Raw genomic sequence first — 19,070 nt, 5'->3', positions numbered from 1 at the left:
AACAGTGTACAAACTTAGATTTCAAACGGAGAGGGTGACTTTATGCTTTTTACCTACAGGGTGGCTCAGCTCAGCTCCCGTTTTCTGTAACTCATTTATTAGTAAAGTTGGACTTTTGATATTTTGTAGACGCTATTTATTTTCTAGGTTATTTTACTAAGATTAGTATGTTATTATTATGTATGTTATGTAATTAGTATGTTATTAAAAAATATTATTATGACGTCATACTTTTTGTATTTTTAAATTCGTATTTTGCGGAAACAGCGCGAACCGACAGTAGATTAATAAATCTACTAAAAAAATTGTTCTAAATTTTAAATGGAGGAAATAAATAGATTAAGATTTAAAAAAATTAGACAAAATTTGAAGATATTCTTAGTAAATTAAAATAAAAAAAATTAAAAGTTAGTTGAATAAAAAATTAATTCTATTACTACATAATGAAATAAAAACAAAAGACATAAATTTAAATTTAAATTTTAAATTTTAAAGACAATATTTAAAATTTTGAAACATTTAAAAATACATAATTATGTAAAGGGCAGATTATAAGCATTTTAACATTTTAACTACGTCACTAATGTCTGTTGTCAGTACTAACATCACTATTTTTTAATAATTTTTAATCTATTAAGTAAAAAATGCATGTAGATATTGTGTAAAAACATTTGAAATGGAAACTGAAGAAGAGAAATTACCAGAAACTAGTTTTCCAAAAATAAATATATACAAATCTGAGAGAGAAAATGTGTTTTGATTACATAAAGTACAATGTGTTCAAAAATGATTGTTCATCAAGCTGACCTATTGTAGAAGAGAAATTACCAGAAACTAGTTTTCCAAAAATAAATATATACAAATCTGAGAGAGAAAATGTGTTTTGATTACATAAAGTACAATGTGTTCAAAAATGATTGTTCATCAAGCTGACCTATTGTAGTTTCCCTGCCAGACTCACTTTTTTACATTTGTCTGCAAAGTTGTTTTAGGGTTTGTTTTAATTTGTGTTTTATATTTACGGAATTTTTGTTGTTGTTTTTTTTTGTTTTTGGATTTAAAGTCTTTTTGGCATTTTTTTAATGTATCTGTCACAATTTCAATTAAGCGGCGGATTACGTTAAAATTTCATAGGTGACTTGATGAACAACCATTTTTGAACACATTGTATAAACCCCAGAAAAGGTACACAAAACAAGAACTTCCTCTCAATAGTTATTAAGTTGCATTTTTTTAATTTTTGAATTTGTTTGCAATTTACTCAAAAAATATTAATTGAAGAACAATAATTAGGAGAAAAACACAAATTATTAAAATAGTTTCCAACTATGATAAATTTAATACGGTTATATTATATCTAATGGTTTAGGAGTTATTGAACGATAAGTATCAAAAACATATTAAAATATTTACACACTCACATTCAAACGTCAGTTTTGTCAATACTATCCAAAAAAGTGAAACTATTTTTATGTAAACTAATGTAAAATATTTTGGAAAATCAACTATAAATTGTTTTTTAATTTCAGTGTTTGTTTGCAATTTTATGGTTAAATTCATTCAGGTAGAGGTTATCAGGCCAACCACGTGATAATGTTACGTCAGATTTTAATTGTTAATAATTCTAGAGTAAGTAATGAATTTTCTGTAGGTCTGATGATGGCGTAATGGCCGAAATAGCTGTAACATAATTAACTATACATAAGAGTTAAAAGGAACATTGGCATTTTATTATGTTATATAATATCTCTTAATTTTGTTTTTGTTTAATTTTTTTAACTGTTAGTAATAATAATAATAACAATGATTATTACCCAACCGAATAGGCTCGTCCCGCAAATTTGTAAGTTTTGTTAATTTCTACGAGATTTATGCCCCAAAATTTGCAAAAATACCAATAAAAAATTTTAAGTCATCATGACGCAACTCAAAAGTTGATAGAAATCATGAAAACCAGCTTCCAGACCTTTTTTAATCATTCTATCGTTGAGGAAGGTCGAAATTCCTGGAAATAGTCATATGCGTTTACAGTGAATGCGCATGCGCGCTTTGAAATGGGATTAGCTCGGCCTACTACGTCACGCCCTCAAAAATTGTTTTTTTTTGGCTTTGATATTGAAAATCTATTAAAATGAAAAAACAAGGGTAACTTAACTTTTTTTTTCAAAAATGAAGTTAAATAAATTGCGAGACGGGCACATTCTCTAATTACAGGACAATGTAAGAAAATAACTTAACAAATACATTAATAAAATAGCTCATTCCAACCACAGTTGGACGTCACATAAAAGTTTATACGATTAATTAATCGACTAAAAAAAATTTCATTTTAAATGGTGGTAATAAATTAATCAAAAATTAAAAAAATTAGCCAACATTTTGTAATTGTTTTTAGTAGGTTAACATTTCAAACGAATAAAAAATTTGTTGAATGAATGTTTAATCCTATTAGATAATTATATAAAAACGAAAATTTATTTATGCTTTTGATAATGACGCTTAATAACAAATATTGTTCTTATTCACTGACAAAGTTTGAAAAGATTAAAACATTTAAAAAATTATAATTATTTAAAAAATTGAAAGTTTTGATTTTTATTAAAAGTTTAATTCAAATGACTAACAAAAGACTATCAATATAAGGCAGATTACAAGCATTTTAATATTTTATACATACATGTTTTTACAGGCGGCTGTAAACATTAATTGCAGTGTTTTTATTATTATTTTTTACCTTGTTAAGTACTTTGTAAACATTTATTATTTTATTTTCACATTTATTTGTTTATTTTAGTCCATACTACCTATTACTTCCATAAATATTTTATATTCCTTTTTAATATCCTGTATTTCAGTGGGAGCCTATTTTGTCCTAGTAAACAAACAATAAAATAATCGCACTTACCACCTTCGTTTTACAGAAGCTTAGGTAATAAAATACAATTCAGCGAAGAGCATTAAAGACTAAAACATTGGAACCTTTATTTCATCAACTGCAAAGGGTCGTCCCTATCATCTAACTCTTAGTAAACTGTAGAGCGGTGTTTTATCCCAAACGTTGCTGCATAAGCAGAATTGTCTTCAAATCGTTTCAAAGCAATTTAAGTATTAGAGACTAGTACGAAACAAAACGTAATTTCAAGCTGAAAAATGCTTTCATTTTTCGTCCCCAAAAAGTCAAACAAAAAGCCTAATTACACTCGGCTCGTTATAAAAGTGCTTCTGGCATCAGAACTGGTCACGGCATGTAGTAGAACCAAATGACAAAAAAGCCAAGTCTGTAGGACAAGGGTGCATTTAGTTATGCTATCTTCTGTTTGTTCAGAAGTGCTTTATCGCAATTTGCACGTAGCGTCGAAGACCGGGTGTTCCGGAGGCTTGTGCATGTTTTCCGGGACACTTCAGCTGTAGACAAACAGTCGCCTACGCTTTTAACTTTAACACCCTTAACCTCCCTACTCTGCTGACACAGCTAATCAATTATTTTGATGAAGTAACTGGAGTGGTCCTAAAAGGACAATGCGACTCTGGCTCTCATGCTCGAGGACAATAAGTTCAACGCGTTCTATGAGCGTGTTTCCTTAATCGCGCCAACTTTTCACTAAATGACACCATTTCTGGCGCTAATGCAAGAAGTGAATTATTCACGGTCAAGAAGTTGAGCATAATGAAGGATTTTATACGCTGTTGATGCGGCTTCAAGGCAATGACTTATAGCCACAGTGCAAGATGTAGTACAAAAAGGAGTTAAAGCATAATGAAAATGAATAAATAACAAACTGTCTTTTATTTTTATTTCCAGTATTTATTTTTGTTTTTGTTTTTTGGTTTTGGTTTTGTTTTTTTAAATCAATTTTTACAAAAAAAGCTTAAAACACCAAAAAATATATGTAAATTGTTGTGTATTTACGAGTAATAAATTATTCTACGATTTATTAGAAGTAAATATACAGGGTGTATGAGGGTATGTTAATTTTAACAGAGCACAACAAACAAATCATTTTTTTTTGAACAGTGAAAATAATAAAAAATTAGCAAAATTTTATATACAGGGTGACCCAGGGGTGCGTAATCGGTCTATAACTTTTTTGTTACATGCCGTTTTTATTATCCGATAGATTGACTTAGAGTCCACAAAAAAAATATTTTTTTCATCTATAAATATTTTCCAATAAAATAGCCACAAAAAAACTCAGAATATTTTGTAGTTTTAACAATAGTCGACTTTTACTTGAAACACGTAGATAATGTACAGGGTGTGCCAAAACACAGAAAGTTGAATAACTCATTATTTTCAAATGAAACAACATGTAGTTTTTATATGTATCGATAGCATTTTTAAAGCTTTTTAACAATATGCGGTTTATACAGCGTGCTCAAAAACTGGCGCACCAACTCAATGGTGTGTGGTAGAGAAGTGGTTACATATAATGGTAAAAATAGTAAAAAAATTCTTTGTATTAAAGTTATTGATAAATAACTAATTTTAGGTAAATGATATGTGGCAACGTTGTCAACAGTCATGATCAGAATTTGAGCAACAATAGAAATAAATTATTTTTGAAACGGTTTCCTAGGAAATAATTCCCAGTGTTGGCACATCTACACATTGTGATTTTTTGGATGAATTTTATTGTTTTAAATTAAAAAAACTGCTAAAATCTGATAGTAAATTTTAAAATAATTATTCATCGTTTTGTTACGGAACGATTACCTGGTATGAAACATAAAAATATAAAAAAATAATGAAAACTAAAGAAGTTAACACAATAAGTTTGTAGCTCCACATTTTTTAAAATATAACATTAGGAATTTTTTTCAACATTTTTCCCGTAATCTGCACTTGCTTCTCAATAACGTACCACTGAGTTGGTGCGCCAGTTTTTGAGCAGCCTGTATAGCAAATTAGAAATATTTCTTAAAATGTTTAAAAAAGTTTTCTTTATTTATTTATTTTATTATTTCTTGATGAGTAAACTTTATTTATGTCTAAAGTAATAATTAAATAATTAATGTAATTAGTCACGTTAGTACATATTAAAAAATGAATTACCATTTGACTTATCAGATTCTTGAATAACAAATTTTCTCGTAATAAAATATTTTTTTTTAAATCTCGAAAAATGTTTTAAAATTGCTATGCGAACCTTATACCATTAAAAAGCTTATGCAAAATGCTATCAATACGTGTAAAAAATACATGGTGTCCAAAAAAAAATAGTTATTTAACTTTTTGCATTGTCACACCATGTACGTTATCTGCGTGTTTTAAATAAAAGTTGACTATTTGCAAAAATTTCAATATATACTAATTTTTGTTGTAAGCGACTTCGTAGGTATTTTTCAAAAATTGTTTTTTTTGACGAAAAATTTAATAACTAGACCTATAATGATTTATACAAAGTTATATTATTTTTTGTGTAGAATCTAATTATGCAAAAATATTTGTGTTCGATTTAAAAAAATATAATTTAGTTTTATCGCCCTGTATACATTACCTTGTGTATAATAGAAATATTTTTAGTTTCTCTACTTTAAGTCAATCTATTGTATAATAAAAACAATATTTTAAATAGCAAAAAAGCTATACATATCCTTGTGTCACCCTGTATAGAAAAGTTTTTGTACTCGAGTTTTTTTACGTGGTAAAATTAACACACGTATTTCTAATACACCCTGTATAGTTGAGGGTTAACTCAAAAATTTCCACATTATTTTATAGGTATTTGCGAGGGAATTGTTAAGTTTAACAAAATGTTAGCAGTAATTATTAAATTTTTATATGCTATATTACATTATTTGTACATGTTTATACCAAGTTTCTGTAGTTTATAATCCACTCTGCACAATTCATTTTTAAACATATTATAAAAAACACACCTTGTATAAATTTCCACTCAAACTGGCATTGTACCTACATATTGATACTAATAATAAAACTCACTAATATTATTGCATTTTTTCGTTTGTTTACTTTTTATTACATCACCAACAAAATATATCTGAACATATGGAAAAACATTGTTGCACAAAAAATTAAAAAAATTAATTTAATGTAAACAGTTTCTCCATATTCATTTTTCAAATACGTCCTTACGAACGCATTTATATTTGGTTCTAATAACGCTTAGCAGACATAAAATTGTTTTTTCTAAATTTTTTTTCATTTCACAACAAAAAATTAATTTAGATCGATCCAAACTGCTCTTGTACTACACGTATATATTTTAACCGACTATTTTTAAATCAGTACGAAGACGCAGTAAAAATACGGAATTTTTTTTACAATAACCTTTTGGGAACATTAAAAAGTTACGAAATGGTTTTTATTTTTGAAAAAAAGTCATTTATAAAATTTAATTGTAACCAATTGCCATTGACGAAAACCAGATTAGTCGCGAAGGTTCTATAGACCTATAGATAAAAAATGGCATTATCGCGTGAAGTGAGTAACGAATAATATGTATCTTTCTAACGAAAATATAATTTTAATTTTTTATTACCTAAATATTGCGGGTATTTCAAACTAAGAGAGATGATGATTTATTCAAGTGCATTACTTTCTAGGTGACTATAATAAAATAAATAAAATACACATCATTAAAGCTATTCTAACGTTTTGAGGTGTGTTTTTTTGTAAACAAAATAGAAATAACGCCAATTAATTGTAGACGCCGTCATTGATGGGACTTTTCTTTTTGTCACTCTTTATCAATTATCACTAAAGAGTTGAAAAATGGGATGGACCAATATTTTCATAAAAATTTTAATTAAGAATGCTCATTTTTTCCATATACCGGTTAAACAAGCTTTGCACTGTTGTTGAATGAGTAGTGGTAAAAAGGATCATCTTTTTTTGTGTTGCTAAAGTTACTTATGTTTTAATTATATTATTAATTGCAATAAATAGTGTTATAATTTATTTTGCATTGACAAACGTCAAGTTAATTGCGAATTAACCTTTAATTTCAATTAAAACCTGCTTATAATGAGTTATTTGCCTTTGTTTTGTATTATTATTAAATTACCTTAAAATTTGAATAAAACTCATAGCATATGTATTTACATAACATTTGATTATACTCAAATTTTAGTTTCTGATTAATTTAATAACTTGACGACTAAATTCGAATTGGTCTAATTCTGCAATAAAGTTTAATAATTCGTCTTCAGTAAATCAACTGTTTTAAACACCTAAACAAATAATTACGTTGGTTAGTTGCAAATCATAATAAAAAATATTATTCTTCTGGTAACATTAAACTTCAGTTAAATTTTATCTCTTTCAGCTGCTAAGTTAGTGCGTATCTAATTGGTCATGTTTTAACTGAGGTTTAATTTTATTATCCCTCCGTTAAATATGTTTACACAAACTAGGTCTTAAAAACTTAACACATTAACTAATTTCGCATCCGATTTACGTAATACAGTTTAAACCATTTTGAGGAAATGAATTACATTTAGAAAGTAAAAACACTAAATTGACATTTTTTATGATCGTGACTGTGCATCACAATTTGTAAGAAAATTTAATTATTATTTATTTTCAAAATACTAGAAACAGATGTGAACATCAAAACACACCATAGTTGTGCAAACGTGAGACATCTTATGTTCATAAAACAATTAGGTTTTTTATCAGAAAATATTAGGTATGATAGCCAACTAAAACATGAACATGAAATAACTAAATATACAGCAGCAAAAAAAGTTCTTTTGTTTCTAGGAAGAATGTTTTCTTGTCTTATGAAAAACAAATGAAATATTTAGAAAATTATTTAAACAGTGCGATTTTCTGGAATAACAATTACGTTGACAATTGCAGAAATAGGATTCCAGCATTATTTTTTTTATGTTCTTCAGTGATCATTTTGGACATATTGACAGATAAAGCGATTCTGAAGCTAGTTACGAAATACGATTCACTGTTGACGGAACTGTCATGGATAACTAGATTAAAATTTTAAAAAATCGCTTGGTCTGTATTTTAACCAAACCTTTCTTAAAGTTCATGTTCTATGTGAAAACACAAAAATCGAATCAAAATTAGTAACTTAAACACAGCTCACTACAGAAATATTTGTGTTTTTTTTTCAATATAGTAGTAAAATATGTTTTTCTACAGCCGTCAAAAAATCGTGACATTTATGCATGGTTACCTATGCGCGAAGTTTGACGTTTTTTCACTGTGAAAAAATATTATTTTTTCACGGTTTCACAGTGAAAAAATAATATTTTTTAACTGTGCAGGCAACTCGATTTTTCAGATCATTTTGTTCCAACTTATTTCTGTTACAATTTTAGTAACACGAAAAGACATCAACAGCAACCGAAATGAAGAGACGGATCGATAATGAGAGGTAGTTTTAAAGGTTTTATAATTATACAGAACAATATTACAAAACAATAATAATAGATATTTACTTTGACATATGAAAATTAAATGTGCATGACGAAAACGTGCCCCCGTTTATCCCCAGAGGCCTGAGTGAAGACGCTTGTAAATGAAAGTTATTTTCGCCATTAAAAGAAGCCGATGTAGAAGGTTGAGTGATTTTGTTTTCTTCTGTGGAGGAAGAAGGTTGAATTTTATTGGCAATTTCAATTTTATTATTCAAAGAGTCCTCGATGTAACTTTCTGCCACTGTGCTGCTTCTCCAGCCCCCATGACGTTTAATTGAAATTAGATCACCTCCAGCATTCGCCAAAAGAGTGGCAGAGCTTCTTCTGAAGCAGTGACCAGTATATTTTTTAGGTTCGTCTTTGTTAAGCCACTTTGCAATCAAACTTGGTATCTCTCCGATTTTGTTAATTCCAACATTTTGATTCACACATTTTCCGTTGGTATACTTTAAAAATAAACGGTCACTAGTCGCCCGTGGAGGCCGCAAAGCTCTATATTTTCTGACAATTTCTATATTTTCTAAATTTGAAACAGTAAATATTCGTTCGCAGTGGGTTTTTGTATCAGGCACCTTCACAATTAAGACAGACTGTTTATCTTCTATGTCAGTTAGCTTCATTTTAACTAATTCTTCACGTCGAAGGGCTCCCGATATACCCAAAATTAGCACAGTCTATAAATAAAACGAGTTGTTTTGATTTGTATTACACTAATATGATAAGTTTACCTTCATCAGTAAATATATCTTGTCATCTGCTTCATTAATAAACTTGCTAATGTCTTCTTTGTCTAAAATTTGCGACTTCTTGCTTCTGTAACCTACGCTTTTGCTTTTCAGGTAGGGCACTAACTTCGGAAACTTACGTGTATCGATATTCTCTTTAACGTTTAAGGTGGCTTTCAACATCGCATAAAGGGCCCAGAGTGTTGGTGGCTTTAAGGTGGTAGACTTTTCTTCCAAATACGCCAACAAAACATTTTCCGTTACTTGATCAATCTTTTTCATAGAACACCACTGCCGAAACTGAAGATACGTTTTTTCGTACTGCGGTCTTGATTTAGCAGGCAAAAGATTCGACACTGCCGCGCTTGCAATTGCATCTATTTCGTTTTCGCTGCTAAAATCCATCACACTTCTTCAACAAAAATACCTATTGTGACAAATTTTTCGCAACTATCACTTTTATTTATCATCGTAACCATGCAAGCAACTCGATTTATCAGACCATTTTGTTCCAACTAATTTCTGTTACTTTTTTCTTCATCTGGAGGCTGTAGAAAAAACGTTGTTTGTATTTCGTGGCGAAATTCATGTTTTAATGGCGCCTTCGAATGTCTTTTAGGTCTCGACCTGGCGGTCTCGACTAAAATAACATTCTCAGGCGCCATTAAAAAAACACTCATTTCGCGCACTTAATACAAAAATTACTATTTTAAATGATTCTCATCTTTGAAATAGGTTTGCATGTAAAATGAATTGTGCCGCTCTGCTCAATTGAATCTTCTGTCAAAAAATGTCAAATCTGTCAGTTGAGAAATTTAATATATATTTTTTAATTTTGTTAAAATGCAACTAAATTGTTACACTGTACAAGAAAACACTCTTATTATTGAAGTTTATTTTCGAATTGAAGACTTAATAAGTGGAGAATGGAAATATTCTATTATGTCTAAATGCCTATCATTAGTTATATGAAGCCGCATTTTCTGATTTTACATGAAAAATTCACAGACGAGTGACGACTAGAGAGAATCATTTAAAAACACATTGTATTAGGTTATTAGGTTTGCAATAACAAATATGAGCAATAACCTTTAAATTAGTAAATAAATAATTATCCTCGTTTTTCTCAAGAACATAAAGATTTTATTGTTCTTTTCGGAAAGAAATGATTCATTTCTAAGTATATTTTTGAAGAGTTATGTGTTATGCATCATAAAAGCTTTGATTGGATTTCTTGAAAAATGGTTGTAGATTGTTTGAAGAACGAGGACAAAGTGCATCAATGTAAAAAAATCACAATTTAATTAGACATTTACCTCGTTATAACTCAACGTGCAAAATGTTAAGTTTTTGTCAACATTTTGTCAACAGTATTAACTTTAAGAGCGCACTTATAAAATCATTTACGCTTTTTTAGAGTTTAAAGTAAATTAAAAATACATAATTTAATAATCCTTTTTAGAGCGTTTATTGACTAAACCATTATCTTAATTTGTCTCAGCTTTGTACCTTTTAAAAATTTAAAGCACTCCGCTCTTCTATCAGTGATTTCCCACTGCATGTTATCATCGATAAAACGATAAAATCCTCGGCCTTTGTGCATGCCTACACGCTATCCAAAATTCTTTTCAGCTTGAGAGATTGCATCTTGCAGTGCACGTACAATATGTGAATGTAGATGTAAAAGTCTACACCGCAAGCAAAATATCTACGACCGAATATAATCGTTCCACACTCTGAATTCTTCTTGCCGAGATATAACAATTTTTCCCACGCTTTATATCTTCTACGATACAATTTACAACCTCCAATACTATCCGAGAATGTGGAAAACATATTCGATTTTGTATTATGCTCCAAAGAGTTCGCGTGACCTCTTTTTTAGGTACTCGTATTTTTAGCAAATGCACATTTTCCTCGTCGTAGTTTTAGTTGCTTCAGACCATCGCATATTTAAAAAATATTTTTCTCTTTGGCATAATGAGCGCAAAGTCACGTTCGCCATCCTGCGAGAATTCCTTCATCTCTTAAATTGAAGAGAGTTTATTGAAAATTTTTCGAAGGGTGTTTTTGCTTATCAAAGTTTCATATTGAAGCTAATACTGCGATGAAGTCTATTGTACGATGCAGTGCTTTCTTTCCGGCGTCTTTAATCACCGTCGAGCCCATTAAAATGTCAAGTGTTATTTCCTCATTAGCCGATTAAGACGAATTTCCCGTAATTTTCTGTAAAAATGCCGATTTGGTTAAGTACTAAAGTTAGTTCGTTTAACCACACCGGCTTTTATTCAGTGAAACTGTCGTCTTGGCTTTTTTTCGGGCAAATTTATAAACCCTTTGAGTTTGGTTTTCACTCCGCTTTGACACAAAAGATGTCCGAAGGTTTTTTATTCGGTCGTTTGTCCGTTCTGTGGTGTTTCCCCTCTTAAGGTATCGCGTAAATGTCATGCGATATCCCCTAAAGGAAGGGTAAGGGAACAAGAGGTCATTTATATCCTTGTGGCTTTATGCAAAATTCAAATTCGCATCTGTGTACTTTAACCCTATTAAATTAGACAAAAATAAGGCGATCGATGGAAAAAAATCCCACAAAGTTGAACTTTTTTAACGTTTTTTTTAGACTTGGAGTAATCATAAAAAGACGACATTTTTTGGTTTTTTACTTGTATCTCGGAAACGATCACTCCTGTCAGTTTACACCTGATAATATTTCCTATAAAAAATTGCTAGCATTTTTTTGTAGGACTAACCATAATCGGATAGGGCTGGAAAGAAATAATCATTTAAAAAATGTGTTTTAAAAGAGAATCTGACAATAAATTGAATTTATTGGGTGTTACACTTCATTAGAGGAGAAAGGAGGAGACATGAGGGTCATTGAAGTCTTCAGAGTCGTCTTTAGATGCTGCATTTTTGTCTTCATCTCAAACATTGAAAACTGAATTACTGTCTTGTTTAGTAAAATATTAATAAATAGATGATTTAGTATAGATGTTTTGAATAAAACTTATAATAAACTGAATGCATTGAGCCCAACAGTTCATTCTATAATATTTTCTAAATCATCTTCAGATGCTGAGTTGTGGTCTTCAACTGGAAAGCACTAGGGAAGAAAGTATTTTTCTCCCTTACTTCGCACTCTAAGCTTAGTTGAGAGACGCTTTACACACACTATTTTCATATAAATACTTATGATATACTAATATTTAGTTACACAGTCTGTAACAAAAGCTAGTAGCTCGCTTACGGTTAGTTCTACAACAATAAGACTAGGACCATTTTGTAGATTTTTTTTGTAAATTTCATTAACTTTAATTTTGGTAAGATGACAAAAATTGATACGCGTGATCGTAAAATATAAGTAAAAAACCAAAAAATGTTACCTTTAACCCCTTTCTCCTTCTCGAGCTCGCCCAACACTCGGAGACTTTTTATATACAGGCTGTTCCGTCTAAACCCCATATTAGAAGTATTAAAAGTTTTAATAAGGATATTTATCTGAGAGTTGGTACTCAATTATAATCCGTTGAATTCTTCTCAATAATAATATTCTTAACATGGCGGTACTTCCGGCTATACCGGAAGTCGCTATCAACTTCCTTTTCTTAAGTGGGAGACTATGTATTTCACTGCGTTATTGGATTAGCTGAGTTACTTTAATAGAGTTTTGATTAGTTTTTTACATACTTAAGCTTAACCGTTTTTTGAAATAAATATTTAGGGTTTTTTTAAAATTTTTGGATTTGCACCTGCCATTTAAAAAATTGGTAACGCGCTTAGTTTTAGTAGATTCCAAAGTCATATGTATTTGGAGAATTAAAAGAGAAGAGAAGACTTTTTCAGTGTTTCAAAACTGACAATGAAGTTAAAAACACAAAAATTTTAAGGTTAAGGTGGGACCACTCCAAGTATCCATAACAACATTCATTGAATGTTGATTTAAAAAACTTTAATTTGTTGTTAATTTGTTTAATTTGTTTTGTTGTTTTTAGAAATTTTAAAACATCAAAGGAAAAATCTAGGCTTCCTCTTCCAAATGAGCTAAAAAATATTTTCAAATATTTAAAAATGGCAGACTTATCGATTTTTGAACTGGAAGTGCAAGTCCAAAAAAAAATTCAAAAACTCTAAATATTTCGTAAACGGCTAAATGTAGGTATAGTAAAAGCTTATGAAAATATCTTAAAATAACTCTAGTAATCTAAAAACTTATTAAAAAATAGCTTTTCATTTAAAAGAAGAAAGTTGATAGCGACTTTTGTTATAACCGGAAGAGTCGCCATGTTGAAATATTTTCATTAAGCAGAACCTAAGAGATTATAAGGTATATACAAATTTTCAGATGACTATCTTTACTAGAACTCTCAATAGTATTTAGACGGAACAGTCTGTATACAGGATGACCCAGGGGTGTGTAATTAATCGTTCTACAACTGTTTGGCTATTTAAAATATTGATATGCCCTTTTTATTATACGATAGATCGACTTAACGTACACAAATTAAAAATGTTTTATTATACACAGTGTGCTGTATACAGGCTGGTGAACCAAAGTTATATTTTTTTATATGCAACACATATATTTTTGCATAATTAAATTTTACATAAAAAAATAATGTAACTTTTATAAATTATCTCTTTTTCAGAATTATTCGACTTTTCGTTATAAAAAAGACCAATTTTTGAAAAATCACTACGAAGTCGCTAAGAAATATTTTCCGACATATTTTCCACAGAAAAACTTAGAATACCTTGCAGTTTTAGCAAATAGTTGACTTTTACTTGAAACACGCAGATTATGTACAGGGTGTGCCAAAACGCAAAAAGTTGAATAACTAATTTTTTCAAATGGAACAGCCTGTATTTTTTACACATTTTGCTTTCTAATAGTGTAGGGTTTGCAAAGCAAATTTAAAACATTTTTCGAGATTTTTCAAACAAAAATTTTATTACAAGAAAATTTGTTATTCTAAAATCTAATCAATGGTAATATATTTTTTGCATGTATTAATGTAACTAATCACATTAGTAATTTAATTATTACATGATACATAAATGAGTTTTACTCATCAAGAATTAATAATAAAATAAATTAAAAAAGAAGAAACAAAAAATATTTCTAATTCGCTATACAAACCACACAACGTCAGAAACCTTATAAAAAGTGCTATCGATACATATAATAAAATACATAGTGTTTCATTAAAAAAAAATGAGTTATTCAATTTTTTGCGTTTTGGCACACCTGTACATTACCTCCGCGTCTCAAGTAAAAGTCGATATTGCTAAAACTACAGGATATTCTGAGTTTTTCTGTTGCAACATTATCGCTGAAAATGAATATAGGCGACTTCGCTGTGATTTTGCTAAAATTGGTCTTTTTTAGAGCTACAGCTGAATAATTTCGAAACGAAAAGAGATAGACCCATAATAGTTTATACAAAGTTGCATTATTTGTTTTTGTAGAATCTAATTATGCAAAAATATATTGGCTATTTCATTTTAAAAACATAACTTTGGTGCACCACTCCGTGTATAATAAAAATATTTATGGTTTGTGTGCTTTAAGTCGATCTAACGCATAATAAAAACGGCATAGCAATATTTCAAGTAACAAAAAAGTTATAGTCCGAATATACACCCCTGGGTCACCCTGTATCTACCCAAGTGTAAAGGAAGCGTTAAAAAAATTCAATTCTATAGGAATTTTTTCCACCGATTTATGTAATTTGGCTGGGCTACCTTTTAATAAATCAACAAGATCGATAAAATCGTCATTATCAAAATTTTGCTCTTCAGACTGACTTTGCGCTAAAACTTTCGGAGATTGAGACGATCCTAGTTTCAGCGAAATTTACGTTAAGAGGAGCGGTTGGAGCAGTTTGTACAAATTTCCGCTTCGTGGCTTCTTTTCGATTTATTTGTGAATTTCGAGCGAACTATAAAGCTCCCGAGAGCCACTATTTTACCTAACGCACACGATTAAATTCCCTTATTATTTATTGTTATTAAAACTATACCAAATGCTAAACCGATGCTACAAATATTGCACTGTCTAGAGGGAAATCTCGATTTGCAGTTAACACATACCGTGAGGCGTGATGTTGAAACAAATTTAATCCTCCATAGACGATTTCAATGATTGGACTTCACAATAGTGGCGCTTGTTTATTCAATTGCTATAATACAACAGACTATGCCCATATTTAAACGATAGTAGTGTATCATTTTGCAAAATCAGCTACAATAGTTGATGCGATTTCATCACATTATCACATTTCCATACAAAAATCTATTTCGGTTCATATCTGCATGTGAAATACGACAGCCCAAATAATAATGACCTTTCGTTTATTATTTAATATAAAAGATTATTTTAATAGTTTCGCAGAAGAGCTTAATTACACTTATTTTACCAGAATGTTGATAAATTTATTTATAAGAAAATTACGTATGTATGCAAAATTTCAACTTATCTGTAAACAGGAACTATCTTAAATAGTAGTAATAAAACTTTCAGACTTATTTTGTTTCATATTTTGTTCCTGTGAGAGATAAATGGTTAGTTTTGCCTTTATTAACTAAATGAGCCAGTAGAATGTTTCTTGCTCTGTCGACTGGCCTTGGTTTTACCTTTGCATTTCAGTTAAGAGTCTGGAGATTGATAATAGTCGTAATTTTTTTAAATTATTATTTAAATATGTGTATGCAAAATTCTACTTTGTTCCGAAAACAGGCTCGTATAATATGAAAGAAATATACAATAAAGTAACATAAACAAAAAATAAAATAGTAAAAAAACAAAACATTTTAAGCATAACATTACGAGGGTATGTAGAAATAAGGTCGCTTAATTTAATAAATAACCAAAAGGTTAAAAAAATCTATTTTTCTATGTTTATTTCATTTTTGGTTATAAATTTCTTTTTTTTTCCTTTACAAGTATAATTATCATTTTGCTTTTCTTCGATTTTATTTTTGTTTTAGTTTAAGTTGAGTATTCCCGACTAAATTTTGGTCAAATAATAATTAGGAAAATCGAGAAATAAATACTAAATAAATAAGTAGGGATGGAAATTATGATTCAGAATAGAATTAGCATTTTTTTTAATTTTGAATATGAGTATAATTTCTGCCCTTATATCCTCTAACAGAGGCATTTTTATTCTTGTTAACTGTTTTAGGTCAGAACAATGCAATTTTCGATTAATTTTTCGTATTAGCGGAATAACGAAATTTTGTAATGTTTTAATTTTTTTTTACTTTTTGGTCTAGTACTAGTGCGTTCACTTTTCAACTATTTTAAACGATTGTGTCTCAAAATTCTGTCTTCTTCCGATAAGAACAAGCTTGCAAAATATGAAACGTAAAGTAAGATAAATATAAAATAAAATAATAAAAAAATATCGGAACATTTTAGGCATAGTGTAGAACAAAGAACGTAGTATAGATCAATTTTATGGATAACCGATAGGTTAAAAATTTCTTTTTTTTGTCTCTTTTTGGTTTCAACTTTGTTTATAGATTTCTTCTTTTTCTATTTTATAAGTATTATTATAATTATTTTACTTTTATTATATTTTGTTTTTGTACTGGATTATGTTGAATAACCTTGGCTAAACTTAAAAATATAAAATAAATATATGTGGAAATTAAGATTTAGAACTGATGTTCATGAAAACACGTTTCATATCAGTTTTTTTTTATTTTCTATATGGGTATAGTCTTCTTATATCCCGTAACAGAATCGTTTCAATTTTTTTTAACTATTCCAGGTCAACCGTCAACGCATTTTCTGGTTAATTTTTCAAATATGGTATATCATGTTTTTAAAATATTTTATTTTTTTACTTTTTGGTCTAATTCCAGTGCGTTCAATGTCACGTCATAATCTTTCAACTATTTTAAACAATTTTGTTTCAATGTTCCATCTTGTTGTTTTTACATTTTCGATATGGAGATAATCTACCTTTTATACCGTAACAGAATTGTTTTTCTTCTTTTAAGTGTTTTAAGTCAGAACAACGCATTTTCCGGTTAATTTTTTTTTAGATAGAGAATGACTCAGGGGAGCGTGCATGCTCCATAACTTTTTTTTTATGCAAACTATCAATTTGATTTTTTTTAAACGATAGAGCATACATAATGCACATTCTAATAATATTTTAATTTGTATACAGGCTGTTCAAAATAAAAAATATTATAATATTTTCATATAATTTTTACTTTTTGGTCTGATACCAGCGGTCAATGTTACTATCATAGCTCTTCAACTATTTTAATAAATCTTGTTTCAACATTCTATCTTTTTACGAGAACAAGCTCGCAAAACAAGAAACAGATGGACAACAATGAAAGTAACAAAAATAAAATAAAATAATAAAAAATAACGAAACATTTTATGTATAATATTGCGAAGAGGGTATGTAAAAAAAATTTTGATTAATTTTATAAATAGATAGCTTAATAGTAAATTAAAAAATACGTTTCATTAGACCAACCTTGAAGCACAAATTTAGTGAGTGCTTCAAAGATCTTATGAAACAAGTGTTTTATATAATTTTTTGTTGTTTTGAAACAAAAATTGTTACTTTAGTAGATTTAGGATTTTTGTGACCGTTGATGTCTAAAAAATTTATTTAAAATGTTTGTTTTATTTAAATTTTGTCTAAATTTTGAAAAAAAATTATTTAAAATTTTTGTTTTATTCAAATTTTGTCAAAAAATGGATGATAATAAAGATAATCTTGCATGAACGCCTCCTAAAATTTGTAAAATTGCAAAAATACGGTCCCGAATTTGCTTCTTGCCAACCTAAAAATTTTCATAAAATGTTTTGACAAATAGTGACTATTATGACACCGCACTTGATGACGGTGCGTATTTTACGATGCAAGATTAAGATTCAAGATTTTGAAATCTAGTTCTGAAAGATCTTGAGTTTACTCTTATACAATGTGTTCTAAAATGATTGTTCATCAAGTTGACTATGGACTGTGCTATGGAATTCAAATTCAATGTGCCGCTTCATCCAAATGACTATTCGGAAATAAAATTAACTAGACGCCCTCTGGTGATGACTTTTGAACTATGTCGAAAACAGTAACGAAATTTTCGTAATTCCACATTTAGTTGACATTTAATAACTTGTTTAACAAATTTGCGTGTATAGTGTTAATTACTTATATTAGAAAGAATCACATTAAAAGTACGTGGTGGTAAATACTAGCTTTGATCTTGGGTCTGTGGTATAAAGTGTTTATTGTTGAAATTTGAAAGTGGATAAAATGTGAAAAAGATTTAAATTTTGATTACAAAGGGTTATTAAACACTTGTCTAATTAAACACAACTAATGGATCACAGCGAACTTTAAGTTGGGCTCAAGAAACCAATAAACTAGTGAAGTGTGTGAATTTTAGTTTAGAATTTTTCCACTGACAAAATTATGAAATACTTCGGTAAATCTACAAAACTACAATTAAGATTAACAACTGCTGATACATTTAAACGTTAAATTATGCCAAAAGGTAGGCTTTATAATGTCTTTATAATAATTTTCCAATAAAGAAAGTGAACTAAACATTCGTTATTCGTATTTTCCTCGTCATCTCTACTTTGTCAACATTTGTTTCTTGCACCAAAGACAAAATAGTCATTCCGCATAGGCAATACAATAATTGTGAAGCCTCAAAATCCGTACAACGCTCAAGATATCCGAATAAACAGTTTTCCGCCATTTATGGTTACTGTTTTCGACCTAGCTCAGTGGCGCCCCCAACGGTAATTTTACTTCCGAATTGTAGTTTCTCTGTCAAACTATTGAATTAGCCTTTCACTCATTTTTTTGCATTTTTAGGTAAAGTTATTTCAAGTATAGGGTTTGTCCTGATTTGAGCCTTATTTTTCTATGATTTTTGTTGTTGTGTATTGTTTTGTTTTTG

The 19,070-nt window shown here is 29.2% G+C and overlaps 2 protein-coding genes across 11 annotated transcripts in view; one reads left to right on the top strand and one right to left on the bottom strand.

The window, feature by feature from the left end:
- The window catches only part of Sol1, a 282,525-nt gene that overhangs the window by 195,053 nt on the left and 68,402 nt on the right, over positions 1-19,070 (top strand). The gene's annotated exons all lie outside the window — the stretch shown is intronic.
- Positions 8,362-9,837, bottom strand: LOC135265234 (uncharacterized). Of its 5 annotated transcripts, none has more exons than XR_010334789.1 (3): positions 9,132-9,837; positions 8,976-9,077; positions 8,362-8,923 (listed from the first exon to the last, which is right to left on the bottom strand). XR_010334789.1 is itself a non-coding variant. In XM_064357809.1 (3 exons), exons 1-3 carry the CDS (start codon positions 9,531-9,533, stop codon positions 8,421-8,423), a joined length of 1,014 nt encoding a protein of 337 aa, XP_064213879.1. In that variant the 5' UTR covers positions 9,534-9,837; the 3' UTR covers positions 8,362-8,420. The 5 variants fall into 5 exon arrangements, 2 of the variants coding, with proteins under 2 accessions (XP_064213879.1, XP_064213877.1); XR_010334791.1 differs by having other exon boundaries at positions 8,362-9,077; positions 9,132-9,216; positions 9,269-9,837; XM_064357809.1 differs by having other exon boundaries at positions 8,362-9,077; positions 9,132-9,223; positions 9,269-9,837.

This window comes from Tribolium castaneum, chromosome 7 (genome assembly GCF_031307605.1).
Source record: "Tribolium castaneum strain GA2 chromosome 7, icTriCast1.1, whole genome shotgun sequence".
Taxonomy (NCBI): Eukaryota; Metazoa; Arthropoda; class Insecta; order Coleoptera; family Tenebrionidae; genus Tribolium; species Tribolium castaneum.
The sequence above is the reverse complement of the archived record's forward strand: the minus strand, read 5'-3'. Positions and strand labels throughout refer to the sequence as shown.

Excerpts from the sequence above, each read along its gene's own strand:
- LOC135265234 (XM_064357807.1), bottom strand. The coding sequence starts at position 9,533 with ATGGATTTTAGCAGCGAAAACGAAATAGATGCAATTGCAAGCGCGGCA. Across the intron at positions 9,078-9,131 it reads AGATATATTTACTGATGAAG|ACTGTGCTAATTTTGGGTAT; the intron begins GTAAACTTATCA and ends TTTTATTTATAG.